General features: G+C 36.1%; 1 protein-coding gene across 3 annotated transcripts in view; it reads right to left on the bottom strand.

Annotated features, from left to right (window-relative positions):
- The window catches only part of ADK (adenosine kinase), a 279,987-nt gene that overhangs the window by 143,572 nt on the left and 118,359 nt on the right, over positions 1-18,056 (bottom strand). For 2 of the 3 annotated variants that reach the window (XM_021398210.1, XM_021398209.1), the window contains exons 5-6: positions 8,941-9,113; positions 6,199-6,307 (exon numbers count right to left, since the gene is read on the bottom strand). The exons of the other annotated variant lie outside the window; for it this stretch is intronic. In XM_021398210.1, coding sequence (XP_021253885.1) covers positions 6,199-6,307; positions 8,941-9,113 — 282 coding nt within the window. The remainder of the gene's footprint in view (positions 1-6,198; positions 6,308-8,940; positions 9,114-18,056) is intronic. 3 annotated transcript variants of the gene reach the window in all.

Here is an 18,056-nt window from a genome sequence, read left to right as displayed (position 1 = left end):
AAAGTCAATCATAAAAACAGCCAATTTAATGAGTACGAATTTCTTTGGGTAATTATAACACCAACCACTTTTTTTCTCCCTCTCTTTTAAATCTGTAATTCTGCCTTCTTGTTACTGCTTGCTTTGTCATTAATCGCCTCAGGAACTTGATTTCCTAGCAACAGACTCTGCCACCAAACGTTTGGCTCCTGTTCAACATTTTCTTTGTGAAAAATGGCACTGCTATTGCTGCCTGGCTGTTGCAGCGGGGCTGGCTGTGTAAGTGCTCTAATAATGCATTCTTCTAAAAAAAATAATAAAATCACATGATAAAAGCAGCAATGACTGAGCGTCACTAATTACTGTGCTGAAGAAGTTTATCTGCAATTTAAAGGCTACTGGGGTAGGAGGAGAATGACAGAAGATGAAACATTTATTCTTCATATAAATAAATGTAATTAGTAACAGAGGTGAACATGCAGAAATAAATATTTTTACTATGTTAAACAGATTCTCATTAATTTTCTATTACACAGAAAGGAAATACAATCTGTCTTAAAAGTTCATGACGCAATGTTCTCCATGAAGTACACGTGTCCATTTTAAAGCAATGACGTTTTGAGGAGCAAAGTGTGCAAAAAAATAAAAATCAATTTTTGAATTCAGTTTCCCTTCTAAGTTACTTGAGAAAACACTGACGAACGCATCCAACGCGCATGAGCAGTCATAACTGAAATGGTAGTATAAGGCACATCATACCCTAAATACATCACAGAATGATAAACTATCACCAGTAGGGAAACAAAGGTGGTTTTTTTTTTTTTTTTTTTTTTCCATTTAGGCCACTAACTAATACCTGAGAATTTCTGTATTTATGTGAGAGAAATTATTTTCTTCCCCATATATGTTTTGGAAGAAAGAAAACCGCAGATTTACTTCCTGCTTAGATAGAGAATCTTATCAATTACTCTTTCTAAATTTGTCACACTTCATCTGTAACTCCCAGGAAATGCAATTCCTCAAGATGGTGGCTTTCAAGAAGACAGTGATATCTGAGGCCAGTAAATGATGCCCCAACTAACTTGCTAGCTACAGCTTCATCTTTATGGCAAAGTAAGACATTCAAAACTGCGTTTTCCTGGCCATAAAACCTATTCATTATTGTAAGAAATAGTTTTACATGTCAAATGACATACATTCTGATGCCAAGAGCACTACAGCAAAAGTTATCAATGGTTAAAAAAAAAAAAAGCTATTGTGGAGTTATTCAAACAAATGACTTTTCAGGGGATATTTTGATTCCTGCCAGTGTCTGTCTCTCCCATTTCCCATGATGCACACACAGACCCAGCACATCTCAAAGAAAAAAAGAACTATCACAATCCCTTGTAAATTATCATACTCATCATAGCAGTAAATTACAATAAAAATGCCTTCGTTGAACATGCCTCTGAAAGGAGGAGACAGCACAAAAGAAATTTCATTTATACTTACATTGTTATAATAATCAGTATTTTTTCTCAAGTAGAATAGCCAAAACCCATGTAAAATACAGTAAAATGTTATTTAAGCTTTGCTACACATTGCTGACATCGAGCTTCTGTTTTGACAGACTCATGTTGAAACCAGATAATTCTACCATCAAGCCCACTACACCACCACAGTATCTCTCTGCTTAGATAAGCACTTAGGTATTAAAAGAAAATAAATATAAAAATACCACAGTATTTGCTGAAACATACCAGAGTGCTTGCAGGTTTAAAAACTTATCCTCCAGCAGTGCTACGCTGAGTTCATTATCACATGTTGCAATACATAATATTCCCTACATGAAACACAGTCTAAGACTAGAATACATTTCTACACTAGAATACAGTTCTTGATCAGAACTATCATTAACATCAAATTAAACTACACTTGCCATTAACTCTGAAGATACAAAAGAGATGCTGAAGGTGGTGGATGTAATTTAACTGCAGGCAAACAAATCTAACTGGTATTACAACATTTTATACTCAGTGCAGTGCAATTGAAGGACATCACTATCGAGAAATTTATATTATTTGCTACACAAAAGTAGTAAAAAACAATGGTTAAAACTTTTACAAATTGTGAAATAACAACAGCCCACACAAAGATGACTGAATGAAAGCATTGCCTTCTCTGAGTAAAAATATTGTATGACAATATGGAAAAAGAGCAGCCCAAAATTCAGCTGCATAAAAATAAGTCTTAGGACTACAAAAAAGTTTAATTGCTCCTCTAGTCTCTAGCTACAACAGCTAGCACAGAAACCAGAGTTCTCAGGCGTTGTATATGCAAAAAGCAAAGAAAAGTGAACACAATGCAAACAATGAAGTGCAGGAATGGTCCCAAGTCCCTTTCATGAACTTAGATGAGCATGAACATCAGCAATGCCATAGCCATATCAAAGTGCACGTAGATACTACCAAAAAAACCTTTGAGATGCATCACGTACAAAAATATATATACTAAAAAGCTGGTGTTCATGTAAACTATAGCCACAAAATACAAATTCAAAGACAGTCTCCAACCAAAAACCTACTATTTTACTCTGTACAAAAAAAATCGGAAGTCTTTTACCAATGGACAATCTGGTTGGTTCGCTGCAAAGATCCGATTGATTTGGAAGAGCTCCCTAAACTGACCCATTCCAAGCTAACACTCAAGTTACTGCATAAATCCATGGACTGGAAACCTAACTGCAGGCAATACTGCCACTTCACGTGTTTAGCGGAGCAAAGTGTTTGAAGGGACAGAAATACTGAAGCAAAGAATGAACTTTCAAGAACACACTTGTTACTTCAGCACTGTAAATAACACTATAGCAGCCAGTGGGAGGGTTTCACCCATCTAATGCCTCCACGTGCAAGTATTAAACAAATGCAAGTTTGAGTAAAGCTAAATAACTGGGAGAAGTAAGGATGACTAATTGGAACAAGAGAAAAATACATCTGGGAAGCACCGCATTTACAGCAATAGGGCTCAAATACAGACGGAAAGTTAAAATACAGCTGTCTGTATAATAAGGCAGTATCAGCTATTACTGAGAACATTTCACAAGGTTAACTGCAGCTTTTAGTAGAGGAAAGCATTTTCTCCTTTTCCATTTTCTTCCTGATATGAAATGACAAGCACCAAATCTCTTACTAACATGGAGGTGCTAATTGGAGTCAAAAGACAACAACTAAACTTCTCAGTTTTCTGCTCTCTTAGGTAACTCTTATCAAGGTATTTATTTATTTATATAAAAATCACACACAAAACACAACTTGAGATTACTTTCATGTCAGGCTGTGTCCCATTCACAATTTCAGAAACAGAACAACAGTGCTTAGTGCTATCATAACCCTCAACTTATTTTAAAATAAGGGAAACGTCTGAGGAAGAGAGATTTTCTAGGCCCAGTAGGAACTACATAAAATCCCTAGCAGTGAATTCTAATCAGGTGTCAGCAGTACAGCTAGCTGATCCACAACGAAATGAATTTGACAGACCAGAAGATACAATGTCAATGGCAGAAATTACTGCAAGTATATGAATAATATCTGGAGAAGGGAAAGAAATCGCATAGAGTTTGACAGTACACAATCTATTTTAAAAGATACAACACCAAGTAAATTTAAGGGATTAAAAAACACTTTAAAAAGTTTACTGTTTCTGCGTAAGCTGGGGCAGCCTTTCTGCATTTTGCTTCTATCTGTGATTTACAGGGTTCTATTCTTTGCTGTCTTTCTCCAATTTGTCTGCTGGATCCGATTACCAGATGGCTAAAATAAAGGTATTGTGTTCATTCATGGTAACAGAAGTTGTCTTTAAGGGTTCTGTCATGGGTTCACTATCTTTTCCTTTGTACCTACTCCCTCTGTGAATTGATTACATTTCAGAGCTAAGTTTCAGCTGAGGACCATTCTGCTGAATGCTGCATTGAAAAGCATATTATCTATCCTAGCAAGCACATACAGATGACCACAGGATATCGCAGACCTGTCCTAAAGGAGCAACTGGCCTACTTTGCCAAGAAAATAGATTGTTTGATAATCTCAGAACAAGGATTTCCAGAAAAATTATCTGTCACAAACGCATACGGTAACACAATCCAGGAAAGAGGTGACACTTGGATAGAAAGATGGAAATAAAAAGCAATGGAAGCACAGTGCAGAGCCAAAAGAGGTAACAAGACTCAAGTGAAGACAGACACAACAGTGAGCAAATTAATGACTGAAAGAGCAGCAGGAGTGCTAATTGTTCACGATGTGGATTTGTTTAATCCCATCGACCACTACAAACCTGTGAGTAAAGAAGTTAAAGGAAAAAAAAAGTGTGTTCATCTCTACATGTTGTCTCCTTTACTTAAGTAAAGGCACATGTGCAATCTCTATTCTGAAGTGATAACGCTGACTTAGAAATCTCTTAAATGAACTCAGCCTGGAGTGCAATTGCTACTGGTGTGAACCAGGTTCTTTACCCAGCAGATATCCTCTTGCAAGCAGATGTTTTCTTAATATGAATTCCATTTAGCAAATACTTCATATATTAGCACTTAGGTGTTATTTATCCACCAATAGATGCACATTCTGGATTTTGTTTTCTATCTAATAATTCTACATCTCTTGGTCAAGAGGCAGGATAGCTCCCGAAAAAAACCCCAAAACTTTTAATACATATAAAAATCAGTAGAAAGCATTATCAAATCAAAATTAAAGGGATCAAACTGACTGAATATAGAAGACTGGATTTGGAACTAAAATAAGATCAAAGCTATATCTTAAGGGGAAAAAAAAAAACCAACCAAAAAACTTATTTTTACTTTGTGCAATTTTCCCCACTTTTCCTAAAACATCTCCACTAAGTTTATTTTTTCTAAATCATATATTGGGAATTTGAGTAGTAATTTTATATAAACATGATAATAAATAAATAAATAGTAAATAAAAGCTTTGGGCAGCATCTAACATTTCTTCACGTAACATTTGTCATTGCTGTTCTACATTTAACTATACTTCCAGATTTCCAATATCTTTTACCCAATAGCATTAATTCCTAAGCATGGCATTTGGAACAGGGTGAGGTATAATTACTGAAAAATAGACATACAACACTTAAAAAACAGAAATTAAAAATGAGTAGACAAAGCATTTATGCTTTTTTTTTTTTTTTTTTAAACTGCAGCAGAGACATATGGCAACAGCAGCAGGATGTATTTTCTTTGTATACTGAGAAGGTTTTAAGTATTTTTTGACAGTTTATAAAGGGGCAGTCTTGGCCGTACACAAGAATCAATAACAACCATGTAGAGCCTACAGCAGTGCACACTAACAGGCTGTAGAAGACATTAACACTAGCTAAAAGACATAACTGTATTTTCAATGAACTTGTTCCTCTTGGATAATCAATTTTTTACACTTCTTACCAGCTGTTCCCACATAGCTCAGGTAGCGGAATGGAAGCAGCTGTCATACAGAATCCATATATTACATGCACATTATGAGGTTTTAATCTGTCATAGATGTTTTATGTTTGCTAATTTTGGTCAATCATATCAACTTGAGAGCAAAATGAAAACAAATCCACTGCTTCTATTTATGCAAGACGTAATCTAAACAAGTGCAGTAATCTGCCTTTTTTCATTCTAGAATGGCAAATAAATAAATATTGTGAATTTACTAATGTCCTATACTCAAAATCCCTTTATTTCAGAAATAAGATCTCATCGTTAAAATTGGTTTACACCACCATCCACATTCAAGAGGTTTATCACAATCATTGTTTCTGAAATATTGAGTTATAAAGGTGCCATAGTAATTACTATGGAATAAATAGCAATTAAGATTGTTCACACAAATAAGCTCAAACTGTTTGCAGTGAATAATTATGCTAATAGTGTTTTTCTACATCATTTGTGCATTCTTCACAACAATTTACAAGAAAATGTGAAATGTAAATTTGATGCACAACTACAAAAGCTCTGAAAATATATTTAGTTGTTACAATTTTCCCACTAATTTAAGAAACCACACAACTTAAATATTTTTACTTTTAAATTTAAAGAAATCGTACTATGATGAAATCAGATCAGACATTTTCTTTCGTGTTTGTAAGAAAATCATCTTAAATCCATGCAATAGGCATGGTCGTTGCTTAAATCTCTTAATGCTGTAACTCAAACTTTCATAATTTGGACAAAGCTGAACTTACTGCTATATAATAAACTTTGGCCTTTTCCACCAACTTCCAGTTCTTCTCCAAATCAAGATGCTTTTCCTTCTTGTAGCAATTAGCAGCAGCAAGGTTAGCTACAAGTGACCTAAAAGAGATTAAAAACCAGGCATTTGATCCTCCTTAATTAATACTACTGCAAATTTCTCAAAGATGATCAGAGATCCTCACAGGAACATAAAAGAGAACAACAAAACCACAATAGAACAGATATACTTAACTTGGCCATTTCATAATAATTCCTTTAAATGATATTTAAAATATAATGTTATTAAATAACATATTTTAGATCCATGTACATAGTTTACGTAACACTATTATAGATATACATAATATTTGTATATATTTATTATATATATACACTTTCATTTGTTTACAACCAACCTTTTTTCATTTCATGATCAAGTCCCTCCGTACAGCTTAGCATCTGCAAGTTTCTGTTAAACATTTCCTAGTACCTCCTAATACATAGACTGGAGTAGCTACCTTCCTTTATATTCCAAAAACTGTTTTCTGTCATGAGAACTAACAAGGTTTTAGATATGTGTATGTCTTGCCATTATCATTTTCCAGTGAACAGTTATATTATTTCAAAAGTTGATTTAAAATCTTTCCTTGGAGTTACATTTTCCTCTAGCAAATGACTAAATTATTTCTTGGAGTCAGGGCTTTAGATGATCAATTGTAAAAATCAACCAAACAACAAGAACAACAACAAAAAAAAAACCAACCCAAAGCCAGCACACAAAAAGCCACCTTTGGTTTTGTTGTGCCCTGCTAGAAAATTACTAAAAGCTCATTTGTACTTCATTCTTTACTAATATTATAAAATAAGACATGGGAATTATGCGTAATAAAAGGCAGCTTCCATGAAAAAGGTTCAAGCTTTTCCAAATTAAAACTACGTCTAACAGCACTAGGTTCAGCATGAGGAACACAAAGAAGGTAGATGTTTTTCAATTAAATATGGTAATTAGAGACAGTTGGAATACTTCAAGTCTAATAGCTTAGTGGAGACTCCATGCATGTGCTATTTATGAGCAGAATGTACTAACTAAAGCTGCAGAGATTATGACAGAGCATAGCTATTACTTTAGTTTAATCATATGTTACAATTTTCTTGAAAAGTTCTGAAAAAAACAAAGCCTGTGAGTAATGCTACACTAGAGAATTTAGAGTTATGAATTAGCTCAGAACTCTTCTGTAAAAAGCTTGACAGACTCAGCAGAAAGAAAAAATATTCATATCAGGCCATCTGAAACATAAATACCATGCATCCACTTACTGGAAAATCCATGAGTGCTATTTACTATTTACTGAGATCTCTGAGAGTGACAAGAAAGCTGAACTACCTGAAGAAGGAAGTTAGCACATGCCTGCATGAGGAGAAGAGATTAACCAATAAATAGAGCTGTCAACTGCAGCCAATTGAAGAGATTCTTACAAATCAAGAAAATGGTGAAAATCCAGTATGATCGGTGGGAAAAAAAAAAAGCTGATTAAAGAATAAACTTGTTCTCATTAACAGAAGGAAGGCTGCACAATAAAGACTCCAGTGGCAACTATCAGCATTTTTTCTTTTTTCCTATTCCCTAAGGGGGAAATAAGTCTCTCACTTTCCCTGCACACTCTCAAGTGTGTTCTAAAGCAGTGACTGAGATAAAAAGTACCAGAGATTAAGTTTCTGGTATTTGTGAAAAGATCTGAGATTGTGAGAAACGTGTTTTATGTTAGCAAACCAAAAATATTGCTTAGTAAGTTAAGGAATTGCTTGCAATCACATTTATGAATGAATTTACCTAAACTTTGAAATTCCATTGAGATGCATGACAAAATATGTACATATTTTTCCTGAGTTCATGATGTATACCTATTGACAATCTTTACTTTATTTTCCCCATCAAGTCATCTAGGAAGCGGCAATTGCTGTAATGATGCATGCACAGACACTATGTCACTAAACAGAGACTCACAAAGCACAAGCATCTTTAACTGCTTGTCTTCTCTTTGAAGTACTAAGTATGGAAGATGAAGGGGAAAGTCTGTAGATATAATTAATGCCAAAAATCCAGATGAAAATGAATGAACTTCCTTTTTCCATTGAGAATGAACATTCTTTCCAGAGAGTAAGACATTAGGTATGACATTAAATTGCGAGGGACAGGTTGATAAGCTGGAGAACAGGGCTGTGTGCCATTCAGTTGATCTCTAAAGGCCTGGAGTAATGGGCTGCCAAAAAAACTTGAGGGCAACCGGATCTAGCTGTGGTGTCCCTGTTCATTGCAGGGCAGTTGGACTAGATGGCCTTCAGAGGTCCCTTCCAACTCTAAGGATTCTAAATGATACTAAATGCAGTTAAGAAATTGGGATAGAATATCTCCATGTAACAGTACAGGCTGAGCACTGACATGTTACAACACCTCTGCAGTAAAGGATCCGGATATACTGGTGGACAACACTTGGGATACGAGTCAGCAGCAGAAGCTTTAAAAATTAAGGAAAAAGCGGTGGTTGTACACTATCTCACACTTCTCTGCTGTAATATAACTGCAGAGGTATATTCTTTAAGGGTATGGTGGCACCATCCAACCCCAAACTATGCGCCAGGCAGCCCTGTGTTGCCTCAAACCAGTGCTAATATTTTATCATTCAAATCCAAACATTCCTAAAAAGTTACGCTCCGTACATTTGTATCTTAGGAAAATACTAATGGCCCCTGACCTGTTATCACTAGTGATGCAGGCAGCGCAGGTTCCTGTTGGTTCTTCGCTCTGCTCATAGTAATGGGCATCCACATGAGCTTCCTCAGCCTTCTTCTTTAATATTTCTCCAAATTTGTCTTTGCCAATGCACCCAAAGAAAGTTGCAGCTTTGTATGGGCTCTGAATCATCCACTGCAGATTGGCAGAAAAAAAAAATACAGATAACTATCTGTACAAGCATGATATATCATTATTTGCTATTTTTTTCCTCTCCACTCACCTTATGTAATTCTGCGCCTAACAGAGCGCTGTGACACATGCCAATCCTACAGAACACTTCTGAGCCAGAAGTAAAAACACATGACATACATTGAGGGAGGAAAGACCAGCAACAAATGAAGAACTGACCCTTACCCTTACTTCAATGGATGCAGTTCATTATAAAATAAATTTGAAATACCTTGTAAAAACATAGTAAAAAGTTCTTTTGTTCCAAAGATATGCCCCACACTTATATTTAACCAAACAATAAGGTCTTTTTAAAAGAAACTGGAAGAGAAGAAAAATAAAATATTGAGATAGGACATAAGGAAAACAATATTTGAGAAACCTAAAAAGAAACATTTTGCAACATTCACAATATGCATACAAAAACTTAATGGTACCAAAAGTAACCATGAGTCGACCATTTAATTATACACACAAAAGGAAATGTTTCCCTCTCGTGTTATTGAACCACACATGAAATTATCTATTATTTTATTAAGAGCAGTACTGTCACTTGAATTGTAAAGAGCATAGCACATATAGTGTGGCTAAGGTGCTTTATTATTTTATAAAGTTTCTCTTTTATTAACACAATATCTTTCAACTGTTAAGTTTGCTACTAAATTAAAAGACAGCAAAGAAAAAATCAAATGCGAACTAAAAGACAAATGTGAAGAAACAACCACAGACCCTACCCTGCTGGTGATGAGTCAACCAGCTGAAGCCATTATAATCCACCCTAATTATAGTCAGAAAGCTTATCCACTCAATCTATAGTATGAATTAAAGGCTACATCAATTTACTGCTACACTAAAGCCCTACTTGTAATTGTTTCCTAATCAAGATTTAAATAAACGATAATGTCTCTATTACAAATCAGAATTAGTGGTAGCTGTGGGTTGTAGAAAGGTCAAGCAACTGAGTTACAAATACATGCTTAGTCACATCTTTATTACTTCCAGCTCCCAGGGAAAAAAAGAAATTCTTTAGTCATGCAAAAGTCTCAATTAATAAGGCAAATGGGCAAATGTTGCAGGGCCTCCTTCCTGCAACAATTTAATATATGTCAAGTTTATGATAAAAGAATTCTGTTGTCAAATGGTGGCTTCATTCAATCTCTCATTTACGAAACGCACTCTAGAAATGCTCAGCTCATCTATCCGCACCACTGTTGATTAATACATATTATGCAGACCCTAACAAGGGAATTAGCTACAATATCCTCTTATTTTAAATACATTATACAAATTTGCAGACTGTTCATTTAATGCGTAATATTTTATATTTGCATATATACGTATGCGTAATATTTTATATTTGGATGTATGGTTAAGTAGAACAGATAATTTACCAAGACTAAAGATTTTGTGACATACAGAAAGGAAAAATGGAATTCCCATATTGATAAGTAGTTGAAGCCTTGCGTCCCATGTTGAAAAGCACACCTTACCCTCACTAATAACAAGAGTTAACAGAGGTCACTATGAACAGCACTTATGAAAGCATCAGCTTTCCACAAACCCCAGTAATTATTCCAAAAAAGATTTCAAACTACACCTTAGTCTTATGTCTTACCAAATCACATAACTTTTCCATATTTATATATAAAGTCTGACAACATTTGGAGCAGTAGCAAGTAATATTTCACATCTTTCAAAAAAAAAAAATCCTGTTAAAATATCACAGTTTTGGCTACTGGCAGCAGCTCAATTTGAATTCAGATGTAATACATGCAATATATGTAATTGTCACAATTCTTAATTTAAACTCAAGTAAAGTTATTCTTGAGAATCAGAGTTGTGATTTGGGGTTTCTTGAGATGATCCTCTATTCATCGTGCAGACCAGTTCTTCCATAAGCAGTGGTTCTGTTCATAGCCATGATAATTTGAAACACAGGGATCATTTGGTGGGGGCATAATCCCACCACACAGAAATTCTTTTCATTTGGACATCTGAGCTAAGTTAAGCAACACTGATGAAAACAGAAAAGCAGTTCAGCAGCATTTCTGGAAAGACTCTCTCTTCACAGATCTCCAGTTACAACTGTTCTTCCTTTACCTCAGTTAAAATTCTACATATTAGCAAAGGCAAAACATGGACACGATGCTATAAACTTATCAAAACTGAACTACAGGAATGTATCTGTGGCATCCTGCTAGTTGCGCCTAGTGGGATGAGCCACTTTGAACACTTCTCATGTGTAAAAAAACACAAGACAAAATAACATCCTCAAGGTAGACGCCAGAGCATTTTCTTTTGCATTTGACGTGGGACTGGAGTCTAATTTTAATTATACTTAATGGAAAATATGGAAAATATGGAAAAAACAGACTTCTGTGGACTACTTCACACATCAGTATAATTATTCTTATTGTTCATAACATTTTGGCTAAACACTGTAAATGGGAACAGGGGCTTAGTCATCAGAAGACAATTACCACCATGAAACAATCATGTAGTATTACATTCAACATCAAATGAAGTCCAGTAACAAACTGCACATATTGCCAGGTATATGGTTATATAATCTGCAAATTCAATTTAGAGATTTATGTGGATAGAAGATTTAATTGAATGAAAGGACTCGAGACAGAAATGGAAAATGACCCAGCTCAGCAGGCACTAGCATAATGAGTTAATTATCTAGGGTTTGGCTAGGCAGCGAGGCAGCTATTAACTTACTGTATTGACAGACTGGTCAGGAGAGGTTGGCACCTGGCCACACCAAGAATCTTCACCACTACTCATGGGAATTTGAGGCCATTTCAGGCCCAAAGACAGAAGTGTCAAATGTAGGAGCTCATTGTGAAGGAGCAAGACAGCCTTAGGTCACAGGAAAGCTTGAAATCTAGAGTGGTTTATGAAATCCAGTGTCTTTCTACATTCTAAAGTTTCCTTCTGTCAGTGCAGGTTGGACATCAGGTATACACAAGGGCAAGCCTTGACCCTGTCACTTCAGATAAGCATCTGTGACAGAGGAAGGAATAGGGGAAACAAAACACCTTTCAGATGTTCTCTTGAGTTAAACAGGTTGCATTTTCCTTATGTTTTTGTTGTATGCGCTCTGGAAAAAGCAGATACTAACTTTTTTAAAACCATTTTTTTTATTGACTCCTAAGACATAACTCTGTCTTAAAATTAAGCTGATCTCATTGCCTCAGCTTACTCTATGCCTGCCAGCAACTTATTCCGTATGATCAAAAAATGAAGCCAACACATCTGAAAGAGGTCAGCACTGGATATTCAAGGACACACAGAACAATGACAGAATGCTTCTCTCCTTATTTTCGTGACACTGTCATGGGCTCACAGAAACCAGAGTATCTGTCTGTTCAAGTGTTTTTTCATGATCAGAATTAACAAGTAAACTCCTTGGCATGCTGAAGCTACCCGAGAAGTCTAAGAACCTTTGTGTTCCAGGGAGTGAGTGGCAATTGCACAGAACAGCAACATCTTTTCTTGCAAGATGTGGAGATGCTAAGAAATCTTGGTAACGAGTAAAACTTATGAAGTCTGAACCGTAACTTTGTTGAGCTGCTTGGAGTTAACTGTGTCCCACTCTCTAATGTCCTCAGACTTGAAGATGTGGTACACCTACTCCCCACTTCACTTGATTAGAAAACAGCTTTGGAAACAACTCTTCCTGAGTTACAGAAGCACTTCCACAAGCACTAAGAGTAACTTGACTTGATCAGCTATTCAGTGCTGCCCTAGGAGAGCGACATTCAACATGAGCTCACCAGAGTTACATGAATGGTGTCTTATACCCACAGTATCAAAAAATGCACCTTGGTACTTGGAAAACATCAGTGGCCTTAAAGAATTAAATAATAATAATAATAAAAAGAAGAAATTAGAAGAAAACAGGAGAAAACCAAATTATTTAAGTTTTATTTCCCAAGTACCCTATTGAGCTTGAGAACACCTTCTGACATGTGGATCAGTATCCCATATCACAACATGATCTGAATTCAAAGTTTTTCTCTACTGTTGCTTGAAAGTTCACTACAAAGGAGGACCCCTACTTGAAAGGCAAAAGCAGCAAAACTAAAAACTCCACCTAATTTATCTCACCATCTCCAGTCACAAAGAGACTTCCTCTGCAGAAGACAAGTTTGCTGCTGCTAGGTCTCAATACACAACCCTGCGAAGTCTTAAATAGAAACATCACATTGAAGAAGCTTAAGACAGCTTTATAACCCTCTGACTAAAACAAAGATCCTTCAAAAATGATTTGATATTATTCTGCCTTCATGCTTTGCTGTAAGTGCCATTGACAACTGGACAACAACGATAATAGTAACGAGAAAGCTGACAAAGCCATTTGCTATCACTCCCATGTTGCCCTCCCTCTCCTGAGCTCCTTTTTAAAGCTGCAGCCACTAGTGCATTTCCACATCTGTCAGTCATCTTAAACTGTTAGCGGCAAAGCATACGAAGCTCTGCTTAGACTGACATACCTTCTGTACATAGGAACTTTCAGCTTTAGATTTGAAGCCTAAATACCTAGGAACTGACAACACAACAGGAAGCATTATGCCCTTCACAGAGAAGGATCTTCAAAACTCATTAACACTATTGAAATACAGACATCTGAAGTGCGTTATTTGAAGCTGGACTCTTCTCCGCGTGATCTGTCAAATCTCACCTTAGTTGAAATTGCATAATAGCTATGACTTAACATGCCAGCTAAAATCTAAACTAAGCAATGCTAGCAAAAACTTAAGGAACATTATTTCTAATAAACAGAAGTGGCTTGTTTTCATACAGCACTATCTGGATTATCTGTTTTCCTAAAGTTCAATCTGAAGTCCATACACCTTTCACCAGTTTGTTGTACTCCTAGAACATTTCCCAACATCAGCTATCTGCATAATTCATTAAAAAGCTTTTAGGAATATTTTAATATTAAAAGAAAATAAATCGCATCTCAATTTAGAAAGCAAGAAAAACTGAGATCAAAATCAAAGTCACTAAATAGATGCTAACAATAGGAAAATCTGCCAATATGCAAAACAATCCTAAAAAAGACATCAAGGTCACTGTTCCAAGCGAGTGAGCTCACATTTCTTGTCAGTGATGTGACAGATCTCACGCACAACTGGGATGCAATACTTGGTTACCGTTACACACAATGTATCATTTCAAATCCCTGCTGTGGTGGGCTAACCCTGGCCACCAGCTATAGCCTCACCCAGTCACTCACTCACTGCTCCCCAGGGGATAAAAGGAGATAACTGTTAAGGGCAACAGTAGGAAAAATACATGGGTCAAGATATATATAATTTAATAAGAAAAAAAAAGATATCTTTTCATTCCAACACCTTTGGAATCTTTTTTTCTCTTCTTTAATGATAAACATTTAAAGACTGCAATGGCTATTATCACATAATGGCTATATAAGAAAAAAATGGAAAAGGAAAAAATAAGCTTATCTTTATAAAAGCAGACTTGCAAAAAAAGAGCCCTATGTCCTGTACAGTAATTTCTCCATGATTAGCTGAAGCTGCCAAACCTTGCATGAGGAAATGATATTGTTAAAATGCATGACAACACCCTCAAGCAACTTCCAGTCAAATGAGATAAAAGCGATAATATTTTGTAAAAGAAAGACTAGCTAAATCCTTGCACTGAGACCAATACCTACATCTCATCAGGATTTAGTTCATCACTTACTATCCAAATCCCTGCACAGGAATATCAGTTAGTCTTAGTGTTGTGCCTCAAGCTGCATTTCGCTGTAGCTTTTCAAATTAACATGTCTATCAAAAGGTTAATCATCCAGGAGAATTCACTTGTACATTAAAAAAAAAACAAAGCTAACAAACTGCCTCTTAACAATCTATTGTACAAATAACTGTTCCGTTGTATTCCACTTCCTATTCTTCCCCTCTTGCCCTTCATCTGCTTAAATGCTCCTTTATTTTTCGTCTAGTTTCTAAGCTTCTTGCTATACAAGAAAATACAATCACATTAAACAAGTCAAAGCCATATTTCAATATTTCAATGTGACTAGCCAAAGATAGCTCTTTTATTCCACCCCTTAAATATGGGCCAGGCTAGACTGCTAACTCTGATACTCCCTCACCCTCTTATCCTGTATTTCTAATGCAACAGTTCTGCCTCCAACACCTGAAGTGCTGCACCCTCTCCTCTGAAGTTTGATACATGTTATTTGAGATCAAAGGCAAAAAGGTTCCTGCAAGATTTTGCAAAGCACATAACAGAGACTGTGGCTGGCCTCGAGTTCCTTCCCACTGCAAATCCCACAACCTGGAGCATCACTCACCTCCGTGTTTGATCCCAATATGAATGTGATCCCTTCTCAAAATCACGTAAAGGAAGATACACCTACAAAACACGACTGGTTGTGCCCATTCATCACTTGCACAGTTAAACGAAGGCTATCACAATGGTAAGAACCCTAGGTTTAGCAGGTCTCTTCCCTAGCTGTTTCAGTATATACAACTGCTTATTAAGACATTTGCTAACATTACAAAGCTGTGTACAAGGTAAAGACTTTAGGTAAGTACCTTTATCAGTAAAAGAACTCAAAGATACTAAATTCATCACTGATCATTGTGTGAAACATGACAAAGTGACAAAGTAAGCATTAAAAAAGACATTATTCTGCATGGTCAAAAGCTGTGGTGTGTTAATGAAACATACTATCATAAGCAACAAAATGTATGTTCATTCTTGGGTACAATAAGACTGACTCACGGTGCAACTGCACAGTGCTGCTCACTGTGCCTCAGCCTACATTGCCTGTACTGAATTAGCACTTACTTCATGGAGACACAGGGAACACTGAGAAGGATTTCAAAAATGCCTTAAAACTTTATACTATAAACTGCATGTTTATTTACGTACTAATCTGTGAATGATATTGTTGCAAAATGACATTTTAGGATACTTCACAAACAATTTTGCATATGTATAAACTTAAGTCTTCCTTTCTGAAATGCAAGCACATGTCATTCTCACTTCCTTGCAAGATGAGGAGCAGGCTCAGTGAATACACCCACACACCGAATCACAGCAAAAAAATCCACAAGTGAAGAGACAACTTCCATTGTCTGGCAGTATAGAGTTCATAAAACACAAACTGTAAACAGCTGCCTATCAGCTTCTATTGGCAATAGTATCAAAAACAGATGGCAAAGGTCAAGTCAAAGTTTATTGACAATGATGAACTCTGACAGCCTCTATTAAATTACTTCTTCCTTTAAGGTGTATGTGATCAAAGCAGCAGAGAGATTTTCACTCAGTCACATAACAAGCTATTTGTTGAGATTGAAACATCTGGTCAATATCTCCTAACACTGCAATTTCATGCGCAGTTAGCAATAGGGTACATTTCTTCTCTTCTTTTTCCAGGGTCCGTAAGGGTGGCACATGTGGCTGATCATTTCATTCAGAAAGGTTTCAATTCCAGGCATTACATACAATTGTCTCTATGCTTCATAGTATTTTAAGTCTACCTACCATCGTTTTCCATCATCATTGCTGTCTGCTCTGCTCTTCTGCCATAAAAGCCCACAAATATGACAAAGCACTTAAAGCTTAACAGCTTTTGACTACTGAAGTTAGAAAGCATTTAAGGCAAGGGAATTTTTCAAGTGGCAGGTCTTCATCTGTCTGTCGTCAAGAATTCCCAATACGTTCAACTATTTACCAAAGTGCTTGTAACACACTGTAATTTTTCTCATCACAGCAAACCCTTCATTTATGAGGCATTCCTGAGCAATTAGAAATCTCCCTTTTTACTAATTTACCACTATAAACATTTTACAAACATAGCATATAACATACATTACATTTCACATGAATGTGTTGTAATTTTAAGAACTTGATGAATCATAATCCTGTATCTTAATGTGAAATAGCAAGAAAGACAACATGTTATCTATACCAAATGCTGAAAATGCTTCCTTTTAAAATGATGTATCTATGTTGCCACAGCAACAAGTAGCGGGTAGTGTGAAATGTACTTCTCCCTTCCATTTCTGAATCCTAATCTTTTTTGTCCAAAGAGATGGGAAAGGCTAATTGTGAATACGTCTACAGAAAGTACATTTCAAAGGATTTTTGCTTACTATTAAATAACTTTCATTTTTTATTCACTTAATAGTTCATTTCGAAATCTCACTCCCACAATGGCCAATTCCAATACTATGTGAACCTTAGAAGTTTACCTAATAGTCACAACAGGACACAGACACCCAAACATAAGGCCTAACAGAGGGGTGGGCAGGGAAGGGAGAAAGTGGATCAACTCCAGGCAAAAAAAAAAAAAAAAAAAATCTGCAAAATGCTTTAACAGAGACATCCCTGAGATGTCATTAAGCGTGCCCGCACTTATATGAAAAAAGATTTTTGGCAAAGCTTCAGTAGTGCCTCACTGTTTTGAAGAAATGGGATATATAACCTAGATTAAAAAAAAATGAATGAATCTGAGTTGCCCACTAGAAACTGATGTGTCTCACAGATATGAGAGAGAAGGCTCACAGGTAACAGGAGCTCAGGAGCTTGTTTACAGATGGTAAACAGAAGCCTAAATGAGAGCCTGTCACACCATGCCACAACGGCAGACAATCAAGTCAGGAAGACAACTAATTGGCTGCCACTTAGAGCTAACAGCACCGGTGGAGAAATTCTCAAATCAGCCAGAACCTGACTGCTTCCTTGATGGGAGTGCGAAAGAGGAAATGTTCCAGGAGCTCCGAACAAGTTTGAGTAATGGGATTAGCAATATAAAAGAGCAAACTTTTAAGAAAAGAAATCAAACAGAAACCAAACAAATGAAAAAACAGACATCCACACAATCAGAGGGTGCAAATTCAGCTTAAATTCTGTTTTAAA

This window comes from Numida meleagris, chromosome 5, assembly GCF_002078875.1.
Source record: "Numida meleagris isolate 19003 breed g44 Domestic line chromosome 5, NumMel1.0, whole genome shotgun sequence".
Taxonomy (NCBI): Eukaryota; Metazoa; Chordata; class Aves; order Galliformes; family Numididae; genus Numida; species Numida meleagris.
The sequence above is the reverse complement of the archived record's forward strand: the minus strand, read 5'-3'. Positions and strand labels throughout refer to the sequence as shown.